The sequence below is a fragment of the Embiotoca jacksoni genome, unplaced genomic scaffold (assembly GCF_022577435.1).
Source record: "Embiotoca jacksoni isolate LCO1_2020_lvr unplaced genomic scaffold, fEmbJac1.0.p SCAF_17, whole genome shotgun sequence".
In the NCBI taxonomy this organism is placed as follows: Eukaryota; Metazoa; Chordata; class Actinopteri; family Embiotocidae; genus Embiotoca; species Embiotoca jacksoni.
This window is the reverse complement of record NW_027185307.1, coordinates 4,603,980-4,628,288: the sequence shown is the minus strand read 5'-3', so window position 1 is coordinate 4,628,288 and position 24,309 is coordinate 4,603,980. Positions and strand designations below refer to the sequence as shown.

Below are 24,309 nucleotides of genomic sequence, written 5' to 3'. Positions count from 1 at the left end.
TCATTTATGAAAAATAAGAAAAACGCTTTAAAAAAAAAAAGAAGGGGATAGGTTGTAATCATGCGATTTACATCGAAAAGCAAAACAAAAACAATTTAGTCTGCTGCAAAACAGGATGAAATATGTTCAGCCACACAGTAAGAGCCACTTTTATACCACATGTATCATCCAGTAATCAAAACATTCCATTATCTCCAGCTCTTGTCTGCCCAGGAGCCACTTCTCCCAAAGAGAGGGCTCCATCCTGCCCCCCTCCACCTCCTCCCCTCCAGCTCAGGACACAAACACAGGTGTAAATCAGCCGGGGTGACGGCTCTCCCGTCCAAACTTCCAAACAAGCGATCGTCCTCAATGCCGCCTCGTCCTCAATCACACTGCTTCCCGGCTCCCACACAGCGCCCAGCAACAGTCAAGGCCTCTCCAGAAGCGGTTATGAAAGGGGGAAGGTTTGAAGAATGTTTGAGGTGGTGGTTACAAGAAAGCAGTGAGAATGTTTTATTGAATACCAGCTTTGGCTGAGGGAGACTCCCCAAGTGCAAAACAGAGCAGGCTTTGCCACTGAAGGACACTTAACATTTGGTGGGAAACATTTCTCAGGGGAACAGGCATACACTGTGTGGAGCAGATAACCGTCCAGAGGAAGCAGAATATGAACTGATATTTAACGTTACTGTTGCAGTTTTAGAGTCACAGCGAGATGGTTTGAAACTTGAAACTACTCACAATTACCCAGCATGCAACATTCTGAAACCTACTACACAAAAGTAGCCAGATGAGACGGAAGAATTTCCACAGCAGCGACTCTCAAGCTGCTGGCTTTTCAGGCGTTTTCAGAGCATGTTATAAGTTTTTTACATCTTAAAACACGGATGAGGATAGTGGTGAGGAGTTACTGGCAAAAGTAGCATTTTCAATAGTGATGAAAACGGTGACTTGTGCAAATTTATGCCGTAAACTTGAGACAGCAGATCTCCCCTCTTTGGTCGATTACTCCCGTCTTTTTGCAACACGGCAGCAGAGCAGTTTTATCGTTTAGAGGAGTTGATGTTTCCTCCAATGAGCAGAAAAGTGCACCGACTATCAAGTCTTCCATTCTAAACATGTACACTTGCAATTTGACATGCTGAGTCGCAGGAAACGCCATCAGGTCACGTGAGCTGAGTGGAGGAGGTCCAGTTCACACTGCTGCAACTTCTTTTTGTCACGAATCTTTACTGGGCTTTAACTACAAGTACAGTGATGAACATTTCCAAAACATCTGTTTTCTGTGAACTTGAAGGATTCTCAGACGTTTGCATGATTCAGTCTGTGTGAGTCGTGCAGTGGCTGAAAGCAAAGGGCACATTAGACCTGATGACTGAGTCCAGGTCATACCAGCATTTAAAACTCCAAAATCAACTTATCTTAACGGAGTCACTGAGATCACTGGATTTGTTCTCAAGGGCAAAATAAATCTCCCCAAATTGCATATAATAATTTGAATTATGTCGTAGCTAAGGCCTCATTGAAACCGTGTTCACTTCATCGGAAGAAGTGCGATTACCCTGAGCTAACGAGGACTCTCGTAATCTGTAGACATGAATGAGAAGGCTGTCAACCAAGCTAGCAGGCCGTCTAACTAACAGTTTCAGTGTTTGCATGCTCCTGACGTCCCTCTTCAATAACTGTTTCATGAAATTAAATGATGTTACAAGTAGGTTAGTTTTACCCGACTGGTGCAATCAGGAGGATTAAGTGACTGACTAGCACTATGCAGCATGTTCACAGCTGGCTAGCATGTTAGCAGATCGCTCAGCAGCTACAGTAGTTCAGCGACCAGCCACGTAATTAGTGCTTCCATCAGTAAGCTTTTAGATCCATCATATCTCATGAGAACATGCAGGTTAATTCTAGGAACTTCATCTGAATGTGTTAATATGAATGCTTGGTTTGGATCTGTGGAGCAGACAACTGGAGCTCAGTTCCAGTCCAGATAGCTGAATGTAATCAGAATGCATCTTTACTTCCGCAACAGTGTTATTTTTTTAGCCATCTTACATTGTAAGATATGACAAATAAAAGAAAATATGAGAGATAAAATGCCTCAGTGATGTACAGTTTAAGAGGAGGATGACATTCAAGCCCAACTTAATGCCAGTCCCACAACATATTTGTCCTTTCTATAGACAGGCACTTATTCCGCACACAAAAAGGTCAAGCCTTGTTTCCTGGCAACAGTGAAATAACAGCTCTATATGAAAGACAGCAGGGACGGAGGGAGACAATCAAACTCTGGTTCAGACTAAATCAAAGCAGCTGTGACGGCCTTAGTTAACCCACAAACACAGAGTTGGGTTACAAGTTCAAGCATCTCCACAGTCGAGACACCCACCCTTCTCTTTTCCTGGTGACGGAGAAGAGGAAGGTGGGTGTTTCAGGGTGACTGAGCAGATGTGGCCGCTGCCACTCTGCCCCCTCTTCCTCACTGGTCTACTCAACCTTTCTATGTGGACATACGATTCCCTTGAGAGTAATGAAACAAGCCCTCAAGACCCAGACCTGACCCCGACCAAGAGGCACAGGCAGAAAAACAGATGGGCTGCAGCGACCAACAGCTGAGCCCCACACTGAGTCTAATGACACACAGGAAGCTCGAGCATATGTGTGCGTATCATACACAATTCTACACAATAATCATATGGCAGATATTTCCTCAATAGTAAACAGGGGTTTCCCTGCTATTATAAACACTTCCGCACAGCACACGAGTGTTTTTCCAAGCTCCTCAGACTTGAAACTTTGTTTTATTGATGTTAAGTGATTATTATTTGTATAGCAGTCTTAAATTGCATGAAAATGGATAGTTCCCACCAACCTCCATCTCGATAACATAAACAAACTCTGATTAATGGCAGAAAGCTGGAAAAGCTGGACATTTCGTGCTGCTGTGGTGTCAAGATAACTGACAGCACATTGACGTTTCAGGGAAGCAATTTGCCACTTTCAAAGGTTTATAATAGCATGTTAATAAACAAACATTTCATCAAGATGATACAAAAAACGAGCCTGGCTGCACCAACTGTCGCTCACCGCATCAGTTTTCTTCGCTGTGAATACAGTCTGATAACTCTTGAATTTAGAGGCCACGCTGAAGGGCGGACCAATCAGAGCCCAGTGTCGGTGGTTAACCGTGTTTGTCCTGCCCCTCCTTCACTGTGATTGGACGACTGGTGACAGTGACGAGGGCAGCGTTAACATTTTTCAACACTCGCTGACTGAAAAAAAAAATAATAATAATAAAATAAAATCGGCAAACGTGAGCGCAGAATAAACAGTCAACACCTCATCAAGCTGCTGTGGCGTTCATTACAAAATTGCTGTACTCAGGAAAAAACGCTTTGGTGAAAACGGGTAGTAGGTTTTTGCGCATGCTGATTGGTTTAAATTAACCCGAGGTCTACATCCAGTAGGATGACTCGACTGCAAACGATTCCCCGTGCAGCGTGGCTGGACCATATTTACAAAGTAAAATTGCGTCTGGTTCGCACCAACCTAACACAAATCTGAACCAGAAAGTACAGCAGGCATGTTTACGAACCACACAGAATCAAATTAAGCCCTGCAGTCAGCAAATTTAAGTTCCTGAAAAGTCCTGAGATACACACAGTTATGTAACACAGCAAGCGTTCTGTGAATCAGTGAAGCTCACTGTTGTTTTGGTAAATATAACAATGATGCAAATGCGTTTAGATATTTACGCGAGTTTTCATGTGGTGACTGAAACTATTAGGTTACGATGCACTGATCAGCTACGGTGAGCTCTGCTGTGCGCAACGTTGTCCTCTGGGCATTACCTCATCAGATGAAACCCTACACCGGTCCGACGGTGAACAGTGGCACACGAGAAGACCTGTCAGGTGTGCACACATGGTGTGTCTAACGGCATCATTATCATTCAACACTGACAGCGACTGAGGGGAGGGAACTTGTGAAAATCAGTCAACTGAGATACTCATCGCTGATGAATGAAGGCGTGCCAGACAAACGCTCTGAGTTAACTTCATGGCCTAGAATCATTTCCCCACTCATGTTCATCACTCAACATGAAGCTGCAGCACAATACGGAGCCTTTATAACTACTTGCACACAGCAGACTGTGACTGGTTGGAAAATATGACTATATAAATTCTACCATATTCATCATGCCAAAGAGGCAATCTCTTTGTTGATTGGTTGGACTACATTACACTGTGTAATAATATTTCTATTCTGACCATTCAATTATTTAGATTATTTCATTGAGTTTTGTTCATTATTTATAGCTTATTTTCAGCCTTTTGATGACTAGGTGTCACTCATCTTCATTCGTACTACTTTTGCCATAGTGAAGACCAACAGAGGCTGAAACTGTCTCGAGCCTCACTTTTACTCATCCATCTTCTGAGTCGGTGACGCAACATGACTGAAGGAATGTAAACAGATAGTAAATGGTCTGCACTTACATAACACCTTTACCTTTACCTTCTACAAAGCACTTTACAATTGTTGCCTCCCATTTATGGCTCGGGGATATGGAAAACAAAAAGAATATCATGATATTACGATAAGTAATCATCAGTAATGGGGGTGTAAAGACTAAGTGAGTAAGGGCAAATCATAGAACAGTCTGGTGAATAAGAAAATTACATCATTTTACTATAATTCAGCATTTAAAACTAGGAAAAGACAACAAGTATGTCATATCACGATATTACGAGATCCGACATCGGAGATGATTTCCAGCCTCATATCGCAATATAATGTAATATCAATATGAAGCCCAGCACCACTCACTAACACACACACTCACATACCAATGGCGACAAGATCTTGCAACGTGAGGTTCAGTGTTTTGGACAGGGACAATTGTGCAGGTGGACAGGACGAACAACAGGGATTGACCCGCCAGGTATATAATTAGTGGGCAACCTGTTCTACCATGTGAGCCACAGCTAATGCAATAACAGAAACACCTTATTTAATATGAAGTGCTCATGTCATGGCCAGTAATCTGATCCAGTTAATTAGACCAATACCAAACCAGCATATCATCCTGCATGCCTATTATAAACCATTAATATTCCTGACTATACCCAAGCCTATATCTAAAAATACATTTACTAGTTCTCTTTGCTGCCAAACAATATCAGCAGGTTCAGTGTTTTGGATCTGGATCTCCTCCAGACCACATTCAGGCACACTACTGAGTAGAGATGGTCAGCAATGTTTAAAAACTAATAAATGCTGCTGAAATGTGAAACTTTAAAGTTTGAATTCACTGCTAAAGCAGCCAAACTTTACATATCAAATGTTTTCCTGTAATATTGAGTTTATGCAGTTTTGCAGACTGCGGTTGTTAATGATAATATGTGCCAAAATTGTACCATTTAACACGTAAAGCTTGAAACTTGTGTATATTCAGCATTGCATATACGCCCATAGTAGCAACACACACAGGGCGTGACAAATGTTGTCATGGGGGCAGCATTGATCCTGTTGATTTTGACTTATTTCCTACCAGATGGAGAAAATTGGATGGAGCAGGCGGAGAAAGGTGGTGAGAGCGAGTCCTCCGGGTACAACAAGGCAACTGTCAGGCAGCCGCACCAGAGCACCAGAGCAGCCAGCAGCAATGAGCTCATAGGACAGAGTGGAAGCAGGAAGATGGAGCGCTCTATCGTAGATGGGCAAACCAAGAAAAGTCATTTGAACGGCAGATGTACGTTTGGTTTGTTTTCTTGACAACATATCTGTGTCAGTCAGGGACAAAACGTCTAAAAGTCCTGGACCTATTATTATTGTGTTACGTGTGTGTGACAGAGTGTGTGTGTCTAAATAATCCTTTGAGCAGATCACATTGTCAAGATTATACTCCCCCCCCCCCCCAAAACATCAGACGTGGACACACCCAGGCGGCTGTGAGCAGATGGGACGGATCTATAGAATCAATCCTCACAATGCGGTGTCATAATATATATAGAAACAGACAGCTTAACCTTGAAGACTGCAAATGCAGCATTTTCCAGGGCAGGGCGGTGACTCACTTACACACACACACACACACACACACACACACACACACACACACACACACACACACACACACACACACACACAGGCTGTTAGAATTGAAGTATCATCATACCCATCCCCTGGCAGCCATTAGGGAGTGTCAGCGATCAGCACCTCCCAAATTACCAACACACACAGGTCAACCTGCAGTGTGTGTGTACGTGGAGGGGGGAAATGCAGACGAGCGGGTCGGGGTGACAAGCCCTGCAGCCTACTAAATCTCCTTTACTCTGATCTTTCTGAAAAAGACCATCCCAATAGCAATTACAAAGCCGTAACTGATCTTCCCTGTGATCACACGTGCGTTGTGCACTCTCAAACTCACGCACAATTTTGTGTAAGAAGTGATGCGATGCCCAAATGCGTCCTGCAGCGAAGCGTAATGAGCCCCTGGTTATGTCCATCAAATTAGAAGGACTGATGATCCGACCTTCGCAGTGAGACTTTGTTCTGTTTTTAGAGTCGGAGGAGCTTTAGAGTCGGGTTGCAGCGTAAAGGTGGTGGGCTAAATTGATGATGGGGTTGACAGTGGCTCTGTGTGTCTCTATGTCCACGCAGATTCCTGCAGTCTTGATTAGATCAGTGTTCAGCAGTAACTCAGGGCGCTTGACAGAACCTGTCAGAGCAAGACAGGGGGATTACAACATGATCTGAACATCTATTCGGCTCCACAGCACATTTCATTTGTTAGATTTTATATTCAGACATCAACTGATGTGGGTCTGTCCAGGTTTTGCATTCAAGATAAAAATCCAATTCATAATGTTTTTAGAGGGACTAACAAAGGGCAGGTAAAGGCTTGTAAAAGCAGGTCTGTGTGCAGCAGCTTCAATTCAAGTAGTAAACTGCAATGACTGAAGCTGAGTGTAAAAGCTGTTAGTTAGACAGCTATATCTAGTGCAGAATATTGTTTCAGCGACTATCTCCAGGAGTTTGATCCATTGAGTTACGCTCAATTCAGGTAGTATTCAGACCCCTTCAGTTTTTGAAGATGCCAAAATCGATATTAGGAAGAAAAATTCCAATGTCAAATGATCTATCTATGATTTAGGGAGGCTGTGGCTCAGTCGGTAGAGTGGGTTGCACACTAATCAGAAGGTTGGTGGTTCGCTCCACATGCCTAAGTGTCCTTGAGCAAGACACTGAATCCTAAAATTGCTCCTGTTGGAAGTCGCTTTGGATAAAAGCGAAATGTAATGATCTTCTTTATACTGTATGTAGAGTATATATTCTGCAATGATGCCTCAAACTCTGACACTTGTGTCAAAGATATGTAATGGAGTTAGTTTACAATGTATTGTCCTCACATATCAGTGTGAGGAAACTTCACTGGGAAAAATGTTACCCAAAGATATTTTGGTGCTTAATATTGTGTGAAAAAAAGGTTTTCGTAAAAGCCAACGTATACGCAGAGACAGATGTAGCAGTGATAGTCTAGCAGACCTAAAAACAAACATTTGGACTTGTCATTGTAGAACAAAAACAGGTTTATCAATGATGGCTACATCCCACTTAGGGGAGGTCCTGCTTTTGTGCATGTTGCTTAGCTGTCACGGCTTACTGGGACACTTTAACGGAACCAAGGCGTCTTTAATACACTCATGCTTTCCCTACGACGACAAGTCAAAATGTCTCATGTCTCATTTTGGCTCTGTTGTAGATGTCACTTTAAAGGGTTAAAGCTGGCATCAATCTACACTCAATCACCCATAATGAGAAGATGAAAACTGAAATAAAAGGTTTGGTTTCTATCGCACTGGAACACAAAGAGCTTTTATTAATCCGAGACAAAAAAAAAAAAAAAAAAACTACTGCCGTTATATCTCATCATTGGTCTGTCTCCGCACTGATTCCCTTGCTGCTGGTAATTCGGCACCTCTGAGAAAAAACACAAAAACAAAAAAAACACATGGCGAGTTCTTACATGCAATTATCAGCTAGACTCTGAACCATTGTGAAGTTTCCGGAGAGAGCAGCGCAGGTGGGGTGGGGGTAGTGGTGTGTGTGTGTGTGTGTGTGTGTGTGTGTGTGTGTGTGTGTGTTGAATTCACCTGAGGAAGTGAAAATGGATCAGGCTGCAGCAACAAAAGGCAGGAAGGCCTCCTCGTTAATCTCTCCGTGAGATCCACCAATTAACACATTCCTCCACCCAGTTATTCACATATTAGACTGATAAATGAAAACAAGGCTGTGTGGAACCCCATTTCCTGTTACCCCAAATCCTTTTTGCATGGCCTCTGGTTGCTGGGAAGGAGAGAGGAGGCATGAAGTGGGGAGGGCAGATGAAGAACAATGCCTCGATTGAGTATCACAGAGTGGTGCCCCAAACTCCGAATGCGACTCACCTCATTTAAATACCATAAGTCTTTAAGTGACTAAGAACCAACAATGTGCTGAAAAGGGCCATCGAGGGACTCTGAATGTGTCACTAACGTGTGTGATTCAGCTCGACTTAAAGAGGTCGACTTTACATTCACTGTTCCTGTAATTAAAGTAACTGGCTGCAGCTTCTTTCAGTCTCGTGTTCCCTCATCTGTCACATCCATCAGATGATCAGGTGGTATGTTGCATTTCGTCCGGCCAATAATGATCCCTATTGTTTCCCACAGCCTTCCTAAGTGGCTCAACAGCACCTGTCATCACCCTGATAATCACACACACACACACACACACACACACACACACACACACACACACACACACACACACACCTGTCCATGAGTTGTCCCTGCCCCCCTGCCCTCTTCATCATCCCCTCCACTCTCCTCCACATTCCACACACACACACACACACACACACACACAGGGCTGAATGGCATCACTTTCTACCACAGCCTGCCTCTCATTTTCCTGCTGCTTTGTCATTGAAATCGGAGCCATGTGGGGACATTTGCTTTGTCTGGAATTTAAAAAGTAGTTTCTGAAAAAAAAAAAAAAAAAAAAAACAATAACAGGACAAAAGAATTTGTTCACACAGTTCACAGATTTATGAGTAAGTTGTGTTTTAAATGCAGACGAAGGTAACATGAGAATTGTGTCATTGAATATGGGTCATTTCCACCTTCCAGGTGCTTGAACAAGTTACAAGATTAGAGGGTAAAGTTCTGTGCAAGTGAACAATACACCTGCACACCTATTCAGCCTTTAGGAGCAACTCAACCACCAGCTCCTGTTTACAATAATATCGGAGGTCCTTCTGTTCACAAACTAAAACAGTGGTTGAACCTCGCTGCTGTTTCACTGCTTTTCTTGAACCTCATTTGGCTCTGAAGCCTCGTGTTAGTGAAACCACATAACTTGGAAACAAGTGAGTGCACAATAAGCAGGGAACCGCCTGGTTCACGAACTCTGCCGATACTAAACAAACAACTCAAACCATCTTCAGACTTGACATCAAACTCGCAAACACAGGAGAGAAAACTTTAACTTCAAACTTGACAAGGAATACTTTGGGTATGAACAAACTCAAGCCATTTCATGCACACACTCCCAATCCACAATACCCAGAGTATCAACTGCAAATAGGGAGTCGCTCTCCCTGTAAAATACAGACTGCATCTCGAATATTTCTAGATAAAGTTTTCTTGGAAATGAATTCATACTTTGGCTGAAACACTCCAGATAACTCTTGATGAGTTAGCAGAGGAGTACCTGGCTGCAATCGCCACAATAAATGAGGTAATGCAGTGCTGAGCAATGATGCCCGAGCTGTGAATGCTGCTAAACTTCACCGTGACCAATGAGCACACGCATATCTGGCTAATTCAAACACAAGTACATACCTACACGCGCACACAGACCACTGGTGTGACTGGGACGTCTGGTGCTCCCAGCGCTAATCCTCATTTCTGTGAATGGTGACTACACTGAGATGCTCTGATACCTCATGACGTAAGAACCCATTCACTTCACAGCTGACCAAACCACAGACGTCGACTGAGGCACTTTCCGAGCCTTAAGAGGTTTCAGCCACTTTAAAACAACTGTGAGGGATGAACGAGGATGAGGATCTGTGAATCAATAGTGAGGGTGAAATGCTTAGAGGTGGGAAAAGGCCTGCAGGTTACATCTTTCATTGATTATTGAAGGAGAATTTCTACTTTCGGTTCAGAGGGAGGCCTTGCAATAAACAGAGTACACACTGCTGCACGGGTGTGACTGACAGGAGAGCAAACTGATGAACAACCGTTAACACCCTGGCAAATACACCCAGCTGTACACAATATACTCAGAGATGCACATAAATACTCGCACACAAGCAGCAAGCATTTCTGTCACGGTTGGTTGGACAGTCCTTCAGGCTCGCTAACTTTGCTCTGCAGTCTAAATGTCAGCAACACTGTTGAAGCTTTGAGCTGACATTGTTGGGACTGGTGTGTGATATTCAGGGGGATCCATCGGCAGACCAATAGAGGTGGTTTCGGTCCAGATCAAACTCAACTATGGGTCGGTTCATTCACAGTGTAAAAGAATGCTTTTTGGATGGTTGAGACTTTCAGACCATTTACATGAAATTACAGGATGCAATGTGTCTTCAATCATTAAACAATAGAAGAAGAAAAAAAACAGAAAAGAAGTAAAAATGAGCCGTGGGGGCACATCGGGAGGGAAGCAGTAAACTCTAATTTAGTCCGATGCAGAAATCTAACTTGGCTTGGAAAACCCATAAAAATGGCAAAGCTTATACTTCATTTTCTGGGAAGAAAATAGGTGCCGTCCGTAATGCCATAATACCAAAAATAGCAATATACTGCCAATGAAAAGAATTATTTCCTTTATTTTTCTCCATTCAAACAACATTAGTCACATGACGTCTACAAACCAAGCAATGGATGTTAGCGTGTCATAGAAAGCTCTTTAGTGTGCTCACTAAATTTCAATGTGAAACCAAAACTTCAAGGATCAAACGTTTACAATTATGAACCTTGGTGAAGAGTTTCAGGTGTGAAAACGCCCATGAATGTCTCTGAGTCTCTTGAATGCACAACTTTACTTCAACTATGTAACATAATCAAATATGATCCACTGCAAATGAATCAATGTCTAAGTGTACACAATCTAACTCCCAGCCTGGGGTGGGAGTGATACACATCAATACTACACCTCTACAACAGGAAGCTGTTCACACATCAATTTCAAGTGTTAAATATGTTAGTTGCATTTCTTTCCTCTGTGAACAGTTATAGACAGACAGACAGACAGACACTTTATTAATTCCCAAGGGGAATTTTTTTTTTTCGCTACAGCAGCATTTATAGATACAGGAAAGAAATAAAATAACAGTAAAAAAAATATTAAATATAAAAATGCATAGTATATACAATAAAATAGAAAAAAATTAAATAGAATAGAATAATTAAATTAAAACTAACTAAACAATAGTGCAAAGTTTTTTGTTTTTTTTATATTTAAACAACCAAGAAAAACAGACAACGGTGTTATTGTTGTGTGATGGATTTTGCCAGAGGTGAGTCTTATTGCAGTGGGCAGGAATGATCTCCTGTATCTGTCCTTGTGACAGCGGAGCTGGAGGAGTCTATTGGAGAAAGTGCTCCTCTGTCCCTGCAGCAGGTGGTGAGGGTGGTCAGGATTATCCAATATGGATAATAGTTTGTTCAGCGTCCTCCTCTCCACCACCTTTTCCAGGCTGTCCAGTTTGCAGCCAATGATGAAGCCGGCCTTCTTAATCTTTTCAATCCAGAGCTGTAGAGACTTGTAATAAACCTATTCACCCTTGGTAGGTGCAAGTCAACAATCAAAACTCAATAAGTTGCAATGAGGTAACATGTGGGGTCAGTGGGGTTGTTGCAAGTTAGTGCAAGGGCATGTTTCAAATCTAACTCGAAGCATAGTCAATATGTGGACAGGTATTCAAGCACCATCTACACTGGGCTCGACTCTACTCACTTTTTGGGGGTTTTCCATTGTCCGTTGATGGTATCTGCTACCTGCTACTATTTTTGGTGTTGCCTCCGTCAGGGTTTCAAGCGAGCTGAGCCAATACTAAAAGGTGGAAACACTGCACACCACAAGCTCTTTAGGCGCAGACTCGCAGAGGTTTGTGTCCCGTCCCTCCTTCACTGGAGCAGTTTGTTTGCAGGTACATCGATGTGTCTTCAAACATTCGGAGGTTTTGCACCCAGTGAATGTTTCATGAAGCCGGTCTTGTGGCAAAGTCTGTTCCCCCAGTGATGTGTGTTCCCTCGAGCCCCGGCTGCCTGAAAACAAGCAGGTGGACATGTGTTCAGAGCAAAGCTCGCCTGCTGTGTTGTGCTCAAACGACTTAAGTCCTAAAAAGAAGCACAAAGCCCCCACTTAACGTTATTTGCTGTTTTTGTCTGTGGAATGTTCTACGGCAGTAGTGAAAGGCGGTTGTGAAAATGACATCACAGTGTTTTGTTAGTTACAGAAAAGTAACTGATACCAAAAGCAAGTTGAGTCAAGTAGAGTAGAGCTGGTAGCCTCAGTGAAGAGATGCAGCTTCAGACAGATCTTGTTACAGAGTCCACCCAGTTGGGTATTGTGCACAAATAGCTATCAGTGTGAATATTAGACTGCAGTCCTTATTTCATTTATTTATTTTGGTCTTTTAAAGTTAAGCAAAGTTTTGCTCTTTGTACTTTGTCATGAATTCATGAATTAAAGACCAGATTAACACCAATCAACCTAACTTGATATTGCAACACTCCTTTCCTTTCTGCCTCATACTGATGTCTTCTCCGAAGGTGATGGCCTGTCTTCCCTGGCTGGCTGACTAACTGAAGGTGTCCATTGCATTATTTTGTATGGATTAATCCAGAAGGACACAAGTCTATGCTGCTGGTGATGAGAGAATCCACGCTCCCACACACCACGGAGAGAAGCACAGGAAGGCCGTCAAACAAAGCTTTTCAAGTTAAGATCTACCTTGACCAAAGTCCATCAATGCAAAACAACATACAGAGGAAGAGGCTTAGCAGGCAGTAATATGAACTCCCAGAAACATTAGCCACTGTGGACAAAGACTGTGTGTATTTTCATTCCAAACACTGGAGAAGCTGATCTCACTGTTTATTGGTTCCTCCCTCAGGCTGAAATTGTGCTACTCAGCAAATCAGCTGCTGCAGTTTGTTTGAAATGAAATGTGCACTGTGTAAGGTCCCGATAGAACCATCATACAGAGACTAACAAAATGAAAAGGTTTGAAACAGTGAGCCTTAGACATTTTGCTGATCCCTTGGCTTTACCTTTGATTCCCCCCCTCCCCCCCTGAACCTCATTAGAAGACAAGGTATTCTGTAACTGTAGGAGCTTTCAGCCATGTGGAAGAACACCAGCAGGGATCCAGAGAATACTGATAAAACGAACGATGTCACTGAACTTGAAGAAGTTTGGGCTTTTTAGATTTCAGCACATTTCCAGTAATACATAATTGTCTGCCTAATGATTCTGATAAAGAGGAGTTTCTATCAACTTTGGTCTTTTTTAGTCTTTTGGAATTCCAGGGAGAATTTCAGTTAATTTGTGACTCTAATTAATAAAGCAATTTTTTTTTTTTTTTTATCTATTTCCATCAACAGTATGCAACTATTTTACCTTTAAATAACAGCTTCAAAGTGATTTTGATGGTACACTAACTTATAATGTGGAGAATAGAACTTGGGTTGGTCGGTTTCAATCTCCTGCACAACCTAATGCTTTACAGCACTTTGTCATAAACTATGACTACTGTGTCTATTACAGTTTGAACCACCTTTTGCAAGGACAATTTAGCCCATTAGCATCCCATTTATTCTGAATTGTAATGAGTGTGAGAATAGCAGACTACACATTTGGAGGTCATCGGAAAAAATAAAAAAAAAACTCTGCAGGGATCAAACTCAGAAATAAGTACTAATTCTAAAATACAATTTACTCAGAGATTAAATTACAACTTTATATTTGCTAGCCAAGGTCTTCAAAATTAACATACTGGGAATAAACGCTAAATGAAGTTATCTTTCTGAAGGGAAACTCTTGTCTTCTTTAAACTGTCCTTAAATGAACTTGTGCTGACCTGGTGACTTGTGTTCTTAAGACAGCTCGTAGTTTGACCCCGTGTCACAGTTTTATGACGACAATTACAATGAGACTATCATATCTTGTGTAACTTCCTTTATTCCACTGTAACAGCTACAACACGTCAAATACCACAGACAACTAAAGTATCTCAAAGAAACTGGTCTACTGGAAAAAGTACTGAAAACATGGCATATATTGTTTAAAAAGTGTATATTTGTTGATTTGCAGTCCATTGCTACTGAGCATTAAATTCATATGTATCTCTGGCAGGTCAAACCCAAATGATTCAAGAGCTTTAACACCAGATTCATCCTGTAAAAAAAAAAAAAAAAAAAAAAGCAGCCTGTTCCACAGCGGCCCACTGGCACACAATACTCCTCTGTTCACCGGATGCCAAATGGTCCAGTCATCACCCTTCATGCCACCCCCCACAACCCCATCCCCTTCTTTGCTATCTATCTCAGTCCTTTTTTTCTCTGTATCTGTCTTTCCCTGTCTGCGACAGAAGCTGCTGATGGTCAGTCAGATTAGCATCCAGCCGCTGAAGGGACGACTTCAAACCGGACAGAGAAAGAGCTGCTTTGTCTCGATCTGGTGCCGACGACCCCGGAAATAAGAGAGGAAACTGGGTGGACAGAAAAATGGCCTCTATAATGAGCAACTGTGAGAGGGTTGGGTTGCAGGAGAACTCGGACACTGGCAGCATCTTGGTAGTTATTATGTCATGCATCACATTAGTTTAACGAAACATCACCCGCTCATTTCTTTCTTTGTGTTTTATTAGTTGTACTGTAAGTATTGCTGCAGCGTGCTACTGAACAGAATAAGCAGAAACACGGGTACAGTAAGTTGAGCCATTGCATCAGTAGGTTTTGAGTTACTCAGTAACATGTCAGTCCAGACCAGCTACAGTTCTTTAACATGTTGTACCATGTACCATAAACAAACTCTGCGACCCCGTGAACTCAAAACGCAAACCTCAGCTCCACCCTGTACATGTATTCAAACTCTATTCAAATCTGAAGTGACTACCGACTACATGACCGGACAGTCACCATCTCTGCAGGCAGCGTAAACTCCTCCTTCACACACTGCTGCATATGAACACCATATGAACACCATATGTCTTCTGTTATCAAGGACCGACAAGCCAAAGCAAACTATAAATATCACACTTTAATTTCACCAGAGCCAAAAACCTCTGCTCAAAGGCACTTAGGTTACTTAGCAATTAGTGGTGAGCTAATAGTTACCAGAGGCGTGTGTTTTTTTGATATGAGGGTACTGTATGATAGGCAGCAGATAGTGATTACAGCTGTTTATATTCTAGCTCTGTTCTTAAAGAAAGGGCAAATACCCAATTAAGACTGTGGTAATGTTAGGTTCAAACCACGCTAGTGCTCATGTTGGTTTTGTAACGTCTATGCAATGTGAAGGTAGTTTAGCGCCAATGTGGCAAAACTGACAAGCATAAACTGGAAACTGGCAAAGTACATGGTGTACTGGAGGAAGTGTATGTTCCAAAGAGAACATAAAAAATAATTTAAAAAAATTGGCCTGCGGCGCACTTCACATCACGCAGATCTATCAGATCAATGAAATGTCACCAATTTGACAGCCCATATATCAGACCAGTCATTATAACGTAAAACTGGAGTGGCAGCTGGAGTGAAAAAGGTCAGAGTTTTTTTTTTATTAATTTAACTCATGCTTAAGAGGAGGGATAAGCATCCATCCATCATCGACACCCACTTTATCCTGAACAGGGTCACAGGATCTGGAGCTTATCCCAGCTGACTTTGGGCAAAGGCGAGGTACACCCTGGACAGATAGCCAGAAATGTGTCATCTATTATTTCTGTAATAATAATAAATAGCATATAGTAATGTTGCCATCAGCTGGAAAATTTCAGTAGTCTTCTTAGTTCTGTTGTTTTTTGTTATCTTTATTGAAAGTGTTCTTTATACCATGCTGGTTGTTAATTGTGTTTCTTTACCATTAGTATTTACTAGTATTTATTTACATAACATATATGTTGTTAATTAGTGAAAGTGCTCATTTGCATGTGTTAGCTTCAGTGTGTTTAACTCTCCGACACAATAACAAAAAGCAGTGGGTTTATTTTTTATGTCAGAGCTGACCAAACCCCCGAATCCCAAGCTGTGATCCAAATCCCAATTTATTTCTGTACTTTACATACTACAACATGTTGGAAACATTATGCATACAATTGGGACATTTTGCTTCATCATTAAAAGGCACTATGAACTTTGACCCTCTTGATCATATCCGTCACAAATCCATAGCACCCCATTTCAAGTCAAAAGAAAAAAAAAAAAAAAAAAAAAAAAAAAAGGAGCTTTCCCTCTGTGGCTCAGTCAAGGTGACATATCCTTTGCTGCACAGATGGTTGTGGGTTACACCAGCCAGTGTGGCATGCTGGCATGCATACTACAAAATAAACCAGATGTAGTTGTACATCCTGGTATTTTTGGCAGTGCACATGCTATGAATATGACATACTGAATATTTTTCAGGCATACTACATAGTATGGTAGTATGGGGATTGAAACGCACAGTCAGTCCCTTGAAATGTTTGATTAACATGCCTTTGATTAGATGTGAATTACTTCAAGCTGCCTGTTAGTGGACATGTGAGTACTGGCTAATGTAGCAGAGGATAATACTCAAACAAAAGTGATTTACATGACTTACAGGCCACAGACAGAGTAGAGTCTGTTGTCCCATAAATAGCTCACAATCCTATCCCCTTGTCTGCCATCATCCAGAGTGAGTACTTTTAATCACGTGGGCCAATCCATCAGAGAATGAAGATTGCATAGTTAATGGTTGTAATAGGCTGTTGTGAAGGGCTATTCACACTCGCATTGCTCTAATTGCACTCAATGAGCAGCGAGGGAGTAGACAGAGTGGGCCTGGTGGTTGAAAGATGAATGAATGCCTGTCCAGTACATGCACATACAAACACAGGAGCTGGAGAACATGCTTTCAAGTTCAGAGACAAAAGCATGCATTCACACACGCACGCACGCACACACACACACAAACACAGAGGCCTCCATTTGCCAATCGGCAAACATTTTTATGTTGTGAAGTGTAGCGGAGAGACAAATAAAGGGCCTGAGAAGTTAACAGACAAATAAGAATGCAGCCCCGGGGGCCCCTGCAGCCAGAAGGAGGTGGCAGGAGACACAACAACAAGTGTGCACAGCTACAGCTGACACTGCTTGAGACACCCCACACACAAAGGGGGGATTTACCCGTGAAAACCAGCATCACTGTCTGGAAAGGGTCCCTGCCAACTGACAGAAAACAGGCAGCGGGAGAAAACCCTCTTGGCCCAATCAGCAGCATTCTCAAGGGCTCAAGGCCTACGCGAGACACCACCCACCGTCACAAAGACCCAGCATACCAAATTACTCAGTCTCCTGCCAGTCATCAAATCAATGCTCACACTGCAACAAGGTCAAGAGTGGAACAGATATCTTGAGTGGCCTCAGGAAATGAAACTCGGTTCAATCGAGTGCAGCCATCCACTAATTAAATGTAAGTAAATGGCATTAGATTAACATCAGAGAAGTAGGCAACACTGGAACATCTGTGTTTTCTCTCCTCATCGCGTTTGATATCAAGCATGAATGCAGCCAAGAAGGCAAGAGGAGTCATGTTGTGAAAGTAGGATCCCTCCCCAGAAGGAGATCTCTGAGTGCAAGCCAGCAGAGGGAACGAGGTGCTTATACGGTCCAAATTAGAAAAACAACAGCCGACATTAGGTGCAGATTGTGTACTGAATATTAATTTGTACGTGAACTCTATTTATAAAGCCTGTCACCGTTAGTCTTCTACAACCTGACAACGTTTGATAGAGAAAATGTCACCTCTATGACTTGAGGTCCTCACAGCAACAAGCGAGAGGCAGATGGCGCTGACATCAGCATGTCATGTGTGTGTAACAGCATAAATGAGTTCTCATTACCCTTAGATGAATTACAGTTTATATTTTACGTGGCGTGGTCAAGTTACTGTCGCTGTCATCTTCAGAGATCAAGGCAGGAGAACACGGGTCACAGGACAAGTGTATGGTAACCAAGCGTCCAAAGCACTCTAAATATGCACACAAGCTACATGAATATTGCAATCTCATGGGCCATTAATAGAGCACCGGATACTCATCACTGACAGGTGACATAGATCCTCGCATGCTGGTGGTGGAAACTTGAAGCCAAGAGGTCAAGTGGCAAAAATGTCCAGTAATACTCAGTATGATGCTGAACTGTCCGGTCCATCACGTATGTTTCAATATTTGATATTAATCCAGAAAAATCCTTAAATCCATTTTTTTATTTTATTTTTTATTTGTAACAAACATAACTACAAAGTACATGTTCTGCAGTTGCTGTGATTTACTGGACAGAGCCGCAAACAAACACACACTTTGGGCTATTTAAGTTCTGTTTGCTCCAAGTATGTTGAATTATTCACAGGGCTGCCATAAGGGGAACAGGCGTAGTAAAGCTAGGCAGGGGCCATGCATGGAAAACCCTCATAAATAAAACACCATTTGACAAATAAGCTTGACGTCAGTCAAATGAACCCACCGCCTCTCTATGTAAGGCTATATCCTTCACCGACTGCTGACAAATTGCTTACAAGCTCTTACAGATATACGGTACGTCTCCACATGCTTGTGCAACAATTCCTTTGTAAACGATTCCTTTTAAACAAAGTTGGAAGCAACGGACTTACAAAACCTGACAAACATCACATTTGAAAGACTATAATAGAGGCATTTGGTGCATGTTGTATTCCCACAGCAATACCTGGAAGTACAAGTTCCTGTTAGCCCAAAGGCGTTAACACATTAACCAAGGAGTCAGGCAACAGAAGGAGATGAATAGGAAGACCACTGTACTTTGTAACTGGTGCTGTACATTGTGTTTGCCTTAAAACGGGAATGAAGCAGTGTCCCATAACAAACAGCACACGTTCAGACCCATCATGTCTCGGCCTATATACACAGTAACACATTATAGCTTAACCTTCTCCCCGAGGATTCAGGTCTGACTTGCTTCCCCACAACAAGTACTCTAATTTTGCCGAACGTCCGTTTGGTCTCTCTGCTTTCTCCATCGAAACACAGCCCACAGTGAGTCAGGAGGGCAGCATGCCTGCACGGTGAGCACAGCGTTTTATGTACACGGGCTGGAATACAACCGGGCCAACGCCGATATCTGGTGGCTGGCATCTGCTGGGTGGGCTCATTCCACCGCAGCACCGCAGAGGCTTAGGTACTACCGTGGGAAACTCTACACCTCCGCAGAGCGGGCAGCGGCTAAACAACACAGCATCACTACTGGTGATGCTCATCAACTGTGACCCTGCCTGAGACCCTGCCAAATACATTGCTTTAATCTCTCCGTCTGGGATCAGAAGAGCAGCAGGACTTGGAGATTAGTGATACCACGGAGAAAGATGGTGATTAAGGATGGACAGCAGGATGGATGGATAAATAGATCGATGAATGAAATGCAAGAATAGATGGGTAAGTAGGTGAATGAATGAACAGTTAGGTGGATGGATGGAAAGACTCGTGTGTCTGTGGGGGTACGGATGGACTGATTTCTGTATGTTGCTCAGATCATCACAACCATAACAACGACTCCGTGAACCAAAGCAGATCTCTTCTACTGAGATTTCTTCTTCCTGGAAGTTTACTTTCATAATCGTATCTCTTTATAGTGCTCAATTTCACAAGAGGCACTGCAGTGTTGGAAAATATGACATTTAAGACCTCAGACAGATTAGGATATGCAGCGTGAAAATATCTCTATCACCCTGGCTTCAGACTAAATGGATTGAGCTACTGCGACAACATGCTTGTATTCATATTTCATATGATGCCAAGTTTAGCGATGGCTAGTTGTAAAGTAGGTTCACCTCAATATGTCAGGAGGCGGCCCTCAGAGACCTGAGCCAAGACAACTCTCAACGCTTGATGAAGAGCCAGTGAACTCACCACAAGAACACCATTAGCTCGTCTAACTATTAAGAGGGGCCAAAACCATCTGACAACCCCCTTTTACATTCTCTGGATGCTTCAGTCTCTTGCTTTACTCCAGTACCAAAAGGACTGTATTTCAAAGTGTTGCGTCCAAGACCAATGAGAAGCGCCACGGCTACTGCCTGTCCTTAGTCCTCAAATTAGGATTCATTTGGTACCTATTAAAGATGATGAATTTGTGGAAGCATTTAGGCTTGAGAAGGAAAGGTTTGTACAATCAGAGCACTTCTCTTCAGACAAGGCATTTTCCCATGATTCTGAGAGAGCTGATAGTGGTCCAAACTAATACTTGGATTGAGAATCTTAAACCACTGTATCCTACCCACCTTTAAGCCCCAAGAAAATAGCCTTCCTGCTGACAATCGGTTATGTAGGCAAACTCTCAGCTTTGTCCCCGGCCATGAGCAGCCCAACAGGCTGCTGACAGGTTTCTCATCAACACAAGCCTGGCTGTTGCAACAACAGGAAGCGTTTGTCTCTATCAGCAGGTTGTTCAGATGAATTCTGGGAGTTGAGCTTTGCATGCATAGCATTCTTAGTTCCCACACCTCCCTCCTCCCCCTACTCGGTGACCGTCCACGCCAGGAACAAAACCCTGGGAATGTGAGCTATGCAGAGCTGCAGCTCGGAGACACCTGTTCAGAAGGCCAACAAGGGGCAAACTCTCCAACGCTGGGCCTCGTCTGAGCCGCTACATCCGACCCCACCCTGACCTCGACTGCCTCCGCATACACGCTCCAGAACTGTGTGCACAAAAATCAAGGGCCAAGCATCTGTTTTCTTGCCACAGGCACTCACGCAGGCCGCCCCAGCCAGGACAATTTCCAGGTGGCAAACCTTTGCAGCATCAATCTTAGAGTCTCTGAGCCCATTTATCACGTCAAGTCCGTAATGAAACCGTCACACCCCTTTCGTGATGCTCTGCTGTTGACCTACCAAACAAACCAGAGTAATGAACTGGACTAAAATACTTGTAATCACAGTCTCCTGAGAGACTCTCACTGCCCATTTGGAATGCAGACTGAAGGCCTCCCACCTTTTTCTAGGCAGGATTTAAAAGAAGAACTGGGTTACTCCCAGTGAGAGCAGAGCAGCCGGCCAAAACTGCAGATAAACCACTGAGGTTTGAGAGTTTACGCAGAGAAATGTCGGCTCTCCGGAGAGTCCCCTCATTGGCATTCAAATACAAACGAAAGAAGGTCATCCTCTCACTGCCTTTCTCTTTTTACTCACAGCCAGAGCACTATAACATTGTTGAGGATACCAACAAAATCATGAATGAATGATGAGACATGTTGCAGACATTGTACCTGGCAAGCCAGCAGTGAGGTTTAACATTACTGAAGCTATCTACACAATTAGAAACAGATTGAAAGTGAAACAGTATAATGTTCACCATTGAAATGCAGCTTTGCGCTGAAGTAGGTGATAGCTTTTACTTGTTAAAATACTCTTTACTTCGAACTAATTAACTGAATGAACGTTTTCCACTAAAAAACAATTGCTCCGTTTCGTCTGCTAAATGACATCCATGTGTGCGTCCAAGAAGTATGCAGACTGTAACTGTAAAGGGGCACAAATGACTCGGTGGAATGCAAAATAATGGTATTTCCATTTTCAAGAAATTACAACTGACAACTTGGATGTCACTGAATTTTTACCACATAAAGAAACACATAGTTTGGCTTTTGAGACGGTTAGTGGCCAATTTCATACTGAAGTAAAAGCACAAAAAGAAGGGTCTTAACTATATCAGATGCCAGGGGATATTACTCATATCAAGGCATGGTAACAGTGCTTATTATGGGATTGTGCGAGACAAATCATTTGGTGCTGTGCCTCATTGTGAGATATACATTCAAGGTATGCAAAACAAATGGCTGAGTAAATGGGAGCTGGCCCAGTGCTGAGTCTCCCGGTGAGGCAGCCCAGTAAGAGGCTTGGCGCTGTCAGCCAGTGACAAGCTCCGAGGCACCACGTACTGGACTGTGCAGGGCACAAGGGCTCTGCAGTCGGTCTGACCACGCTCCGCGGCACACTGCACTTCCTGGACGACAAGCAAACGTGCGTTTAGGGTGTGGGCGTCTTTTGTGGAAGTTGAGCGTTGTGTCACGGGGAAATATTGTTCAGTTATAGTTGTTGTTTTTTTTTTTTTGTATATGTTAGCAGTGACTATTTTGTTTTCGAGGCTAAGCTGTGCCGTCACAAGAGGTTCCAGTTTGTAACCATCAACAATTTATCATCGCAATTGCGACGCAAACGTTCAGCGCTGCACTCACCGACACGTTCCGCAGGGCGAGATGTCTGGGGGACTTTTCATTGAAAAGAAAAAAAAAGCACTAAAAAGCAAAATTTAGTGAAGAAGTTCACATTTGGGTGCGCATGTAGTCTTAGACAGAGCGCCAGGTTAGCCTTCCTATTCATTAAAAACACGTTGAGCGTGTGTATCGCGGGCTAAGCTCCAAAAAGGTGACTTTAATATCATGCACCGAGCTCTATTAGCAGCAACACAACTTCCCTGTTAGGTTACCTCATTGAACGCGGAGTCGATGCATTACTCTATCATTAGGTGAGTCGTTGCATTATTGCTTTATGTTTTGTAGTCTCCACAAGACCATAATACCTTCGACTATTTTTATTTTGAAAATCCCCTGTTGCAGCACTTTTAGTTTTCATTGTTGTGACAGTTGGGAAGCTTACGGCTCTAAACAATAACGTGATGTTAGTACTCACTGTGCATCGGAGGTAAATGGTTTCGTGCTGCTCACAAACGTAGCTACTCCAACTAGTCCTTCGCAAACAATCAACTTTTGGTTTTTACTTCCCACTTTTCGAAGCCGTACTTTGTCCCTTCACGCTCCCTTAATTCATCCCCGCTCTCTCCGGCTGTCTGTCTACTTTGCACAACCTTTCAAAACGTAACGCCTCGGCTGTGACACACTCCAAGACACATAAATTGGCCTGTAAAAGACGCTGACTTGCGAACGGTTTGTATATTTAGACACAACGTTAGCGCCAGGACATGACGGAACACAAATCTGATCTGAGATCAGCCTCGGACTGGGACTTCTCTACCCAGACCGCCCAATCTGCTCGTTCATTGGTCAATATATGAATAAGGCGTGGTCAGTATTTCAGTCCTGTATTTTAATTGGCTTCTCTTATTGTCAATCATCAGCTAACGCCCACGTCGTAAATTCGCCTCTGCGGACGGAGGAAAATAAAACAATCACACTTGGAAAGCATTATTCTTTGGGAAATGGCGTTTATAATCGAATTTAAATATTTATAAGGAACTGCCATTCACGAAAGTGTGTCTAAAAGGAAAGTTATTTGTCTTAGTTTAGTTTAGTTTAATCATCACGTCAGGCAATTTCAACATGAATTAGATGTGTGAAATTATTGATTCATTACTGTTTCTACCTGCAATCTCTGCACCTGCGCACTATCGTGGCGGATCTGTCAAACTTTCACCTTCTTTATATCTGTTCCCCACCTGTAGAATCACTGATATCTGCAAATGATTTCACACTGACGTTTTTTTTAATCAACACATGCACTGTGGATAATTTACTGCTATATCTTTATATATATATATATAAATATATATATATATAGGTTTTGTCTAATGTTTTGATTGTTTCTGGTCCTTAAAGAAACAATATTTGAGCCAGCTTTTTTTTATTATTAAATATTTCAAATAAAGCCAACCTGACTTTCACTGTATTTTTTTTTTTTTTTTTTTTTTTTTTTTTTTTAAATTAATTCGATGTTATTTAGGACTTGTCAGGTGATGGATGCACTTTGGTACCACTTTGGTGAGTTTTCTTACTTTGACAGTAGGAATAACAGTACGATACCGCCCCCTACAGGTCATATTAGATCAAAAGCAACAAGTAGTTAAGGACCAAATAGGGCTATTTCTAAAGTATGTGAATGTATTCTGTCTAATTAGCTTGTTTCTTTTCAGTCACAGTGTTTAATCTAAAGGACCACTCATCCTGATAAAGCCATTTTTTATTATTAAATGTAGCAAACATAATTGAACACCCATCTTACATGTATTGTAAGACTGAACATGCAGCCTTGCAAAAAAA

At 42.5% G+C, this 24,309-nt stretch overlaps 1 protein-coding gene across 4 annotated transcripts in view; it reads right to left on the bottom strand.

Moving 5' to 3' along the window:
* Positions 1 to 23,099, bottom strand: part of mpp7a (MAGUK p55 scaffold protein 7a) — a 144,385-nt gene extending 121,286 nt beyond the window's left edge. For all 4 annotated transcript variants that reach the window (XM_069151315.1, XM_069151316.1, XM_069151319.1 and 1 more), the window contains exon 1: positions 22,946 to 23,099. Coding sequence is in view for 1 of the 4 variants with exons in the window: in XM_069151318.1 (XP_069007419.1) it covers positions 22,946 to 22,952 (7 nt within the window). In the remaining 3 variants the exon portion in view is untranslated. The remainder of the gene's footprint in view (positions 1 to 22,945) is intronic.
* Positions 23,100 to 24,309: the final 1,210 nt, after the last annotated feature.